Below are 3,954 nucleotides of genomic sequence, written 5' to 3' on the forward strand. Positions count from 1 at the left end.
AAGGTTTTGGCCATCATTTCTTTGATCAATTTGTTGTTGTCTTTTTTCCTTACTTCAGTTAGCAACTGAATCCTTTGCTGTTCTTGACTTTCCTCATCCTCTCCTGCTGGGTAAGGTGGGAGGTAGTTTACTTCTGCCTTTCGAGGCTTTTTCACATTCTTTGCAGATTTACGGTCTGCAGGGCTCTTGCGCTTCAAAGCATTGCACATCACCTCAGGAACACCATAGCCTCTGAGTTTGGTGCGATAATTTGCCATTTTGTATTTGAGGCTTTGTTGCCAGCCATAGTAACCTGAGAAGGAGCCAGGTTCCTTCAGACAAGGATATTTCTTGACAAGTGCCTCAGCAACATCACATATCTGTGCACCTGATGGATAAGCTGTATATGTATATATAGTTTCAGCCAGCTTCTCCAATATGTCTGCCTTGACCTTTGAGGCAGTCAGACGTGTTCCACTCTTTCTGTAGTCTTCATCGGCTCTTTCAAGGTACATCTCAGTCTCATATGCAAACTGTGGAATGGGGAACTGCTTTGGCCATGGCTGACATCGTTCAGTGGTGCTTCTCTGTCTAGGCAGGATAATGGTGTCCTGTGAAGATGATGTTCCAGCAGAGGACTGTACATTTGATGCAGATGACTCTGCATTTGATGCAGATGACTCTGCATAAGACACTGAGTCGCAGTCTGTTGACTGTTGACCAAAAGAAATGTCCAAACTTTCATCAACTTGTTGCAAGTTAACAATAATCGGGGCAGCATAGAAAACCTTTACAGTGTCTTTGTGTTTAATTTGGTCAGTTTTATGCAAAGTGAAGTAATCTTCAAATTCTGAGTCCAAATATTGAAGACTGAACTCCTCAGATATTCCAAAGTTCTCTTTCACAGTTGTTTTCAGCTCCTCCACAGTCGGTGGGATTCCTGATGGAAGGACCAACTTCTCAATTCGGTCGTCAATGATTACCCGCAGTTTTTCCTCCATCTCTGCCAGCCTGATTATAAGAATATCAACAAACAGAAGCAGATGCTTAGACCACACATACAGTAAATACTACAATAAAGAGCCTAGACGTGCCACCAGAAAAAAAGAAACACAACAAACTCAGAGAGAATATTAATGACAGCTGAAATACATTTGAATTTTCAAATAAATATTATATTTCCTAATTCTGTCATCACATGATAAATCACTGACATTAAAAATCAATGTAACTGATCATTTTTTGTGTATTGCCATGTATGTAGTTATGTGTCTAATGTAAATTAATGCTGCTATCATAAGTGTTGGACCACTTTCAGTTTTATGAATTAAAAGTAGAAGAAAAATAGTGAGTCTTTTAAAAAGTATTTTTGCATTCCATTTTAACATTAAATTATTACCCATTCAAATATGGAAATAAAATTATTAATTAATTATTATTATTGCTCAAAAGAAGTTAAAATCCCAGTTACATCAACCAGAATACAGATAGCATGATGCATGTACAGATGTAAGGTTCAATATAATGTAATTTACCTAAAACGAACAACAGATGTGACGTTTGAGTGTAACCAAGCGTTTTCCTCCCACACTGTATGCAGCCAAGGGGTAGACATCACCAAGTTTCTGCTGTTCCCAAAGTGCCATTTTCCCAGTGTCCTCCAACTGAAAAGATCTTAGATGCTCTTCATACCAGGCAGCTAGTAACTTTACAATGAAGTGTACACAGTTGTCCAAAATAGCAATCTGAATGATCTCAGCAAAATCAGGAAGTCCGCCTGTTGAGCCATAGGACAGGATCATCCCAACATTGTACTTTGTTCCATAACAGGTGACGGTCTTGGCTAACAGCACAGCAGACAGAAGTGGTGATGTTTCTCTTAAGATTTCCTGTATGTCCGGATGCAGCACATTTAAAGGCACTTCAGATATTGTAGTAACACACAGTGCCTGCTTTCCACCATCTATTTGCTGATGGCATGCCATCATCATCTGGTGTCGTGTCGAAAGGGTCAACAAGACATTCCTGAAATTGTGAGTGTGCCTCACAACTTTCTTAAAAAAGCTGTGTTTCGCTTCGAAGCGCATAGTCCATACACCAACCAGAGGCCCATATTCTTCAATCAATGTAGGGTAGTGCTCCAAAAAATGGTGTTTGGGTGTCAGTGTCTCTTCTGGAAAAACTGCCAAAAATCTGTCACGATGTTCAGATATTTTAAAGTCAAGGTATGCAATAGTCTCAAGTGTATGAACAGGAGCAACCACCAGTTCAACAATGTCTTTTAAAGTCAGAAGAACCTGCCAAGTAGAATCACCCTCAGTTATCAGTGAACCAACAATGAGTGGCAACAAACGTATTAGGGCCCAGTTTTCATGAGCATTTCCCCCTATAGATTTGCGAGTTATGTAATTTTGAGGGATTTTCTGAGGGCTATTGGTTTTGTCTGAACCCTTATAGGGGAAACATGTAATTAACTCGTTAAGTTGAGTTAAATTAAAGTACTTCTTCTTAGTGAAATCCTGAATACACAATGCCAGTTCCCTTGCAACAATCCCTTCAAAAACATCATGAAGTACATCTGGTGGGTACCCAGAGACAAAGTGAAAGTGAGTCAATTTGTCAGTCAGTGGACATGACCGCTTTACACCAAAGAAATGTGTTAAACTGGGATTTTCTCTAACAGTTTGTACATGCAAACTATGGTCCTCCTTTGTACGACGTGGAAATGCTCCACCTTGCACTTCATGTATCTGGTACTTGGAAGAATGTCCAAGACAAAACCTACACGTGTATGGCCCTGTGAAACTTTCAACTAGTCCACTGAGCGAATGTGCACCGAGATTATCAGCTGCAACACAGTGCACTGTCCCTTTAATACTTTTTCCAGCACTGGGAATGAAAACTCCTTCCTTTTCTAGAGTGACAAGATCTTTCAAGAGTGGTTCTAAAACTACTTTGTATTCAAATTGTTTGACATCAACAGCTTTGCAAAGTAAAGCCAGGTGTATTGATGTTAATTCAGATTGCAATTCAAATGGCAAATTTGCCAAAATCCAATAAATGGCTGTAATTTTGTGTTTTTTCCTTGATGTCCCTAGTGGGTTACACACCTCAAAATCATCCACATAAAGGATTATTGAGAGTCGTGTTTCTTCTCCAGCATAAAAATCATTTTGCTTGTAAAATTTTCCATCAAAAATTGATTTATATCTAGTGCTGTTTGAACACCTGGATAAGATTCCCTCTGCAACGTTTTCATTCTTCACAATTTCCTGCAAAGTTTTGAGAATGGGCACATACTGAAAGGTCTTGTTCTTTTGAAAATCAAGAATATATTCAACAGGGTCAACACACTGGAAATGCTCCTTAAAATACCTTTTTCTCTTAAAAGCTGAACTAAGAGCACCACCTGCTCCTAGTGCTGTACTAATGGGATGGAAGTTGCATAGTTGTTCTGCCAAGTCAGTTATAATGGCCTGGTCTACGGTGCATTTATTGAATCTCAATGTTGAATCAAGTGTATTTCTCACAACGGCAACAGATGCTGAAGATGAAATGAAGTGAAGGTCTTCAACCAAGGCATCAATGCACCTCACAGATGCATTACATATGCTCTCTAGCTTCAGCAGAAGCAAGGCAATTCTTTTCAGAACTAGGTATGATGCACATTCCGGATCACCATCTACACTAGTACCCTCATCAGCAGTGGCCTCTGGCAAATCAGAGAGGTTGGCTGTCTGATTGTAGTGTCTCTCATACACAGCTTGCTTAAAATCACTCAGAGAATAGGGTTTGTGTCTTCTGCTTTTGTGTTTCAGAAATGTATTGTAAATATTTGTCCGAAAACTGCACCCTTCAAATACACAAAAGACAGTTTCATGGACTTTCAGATGATTTCCAATATGCTGAAAGAAGTCCTTCTCAGTAGAACAACTAGCATCACAAACTAAACACTTAAAAGTGGAGATGATATTT

At 39.4% G+C, this 3,954-nt stretch overlaps 1 protein-coding gene across 1 annotated transcript in view; it reads right to left on the reverse strand.

The window, feature by feature from the left end:
• LOC147818744 (uncharacterized) overlaps window positions 1-3,954 on the reverse strand; it is an 18,217-nt gene that overhangs the window by 14,075 nt on the left and 188 nt on the right. Inside the window, exons 2-3 of the mRNA XM_087175789.1 lie at window positions 1,704-1,822; window positions 6-590 (exon numbers count right to left, since the gene is read on the reverse strand). Coding sequence (XP_087031915.1) covers window positions 6-590; window positions 1,704-1,822 — 704 coding nt within the window. The remainder of the gene's footprint in view (window positions 1-5; window positions 591-1,703; window positions 1,823-3,954) is intronic.

The sequence above is a fragment of the Seriola lalandi genome, unplaced genomic scaffold (genome assembly GCF_002814215.2).
Source record: "Seriola lalandi dorsalis isolate HSWRI2012SDOR001 ecotype SW California unplaced genomic scaffold, Sedor1 jcf7180002054501, whole genome shotgun sequence".
NCBI classification, from domain to species: Eukaryota; Metazoa; Chordata; class Actinopteri; order Carangiformes; family Carangidae; genus Seriola; species Seriola lalandi.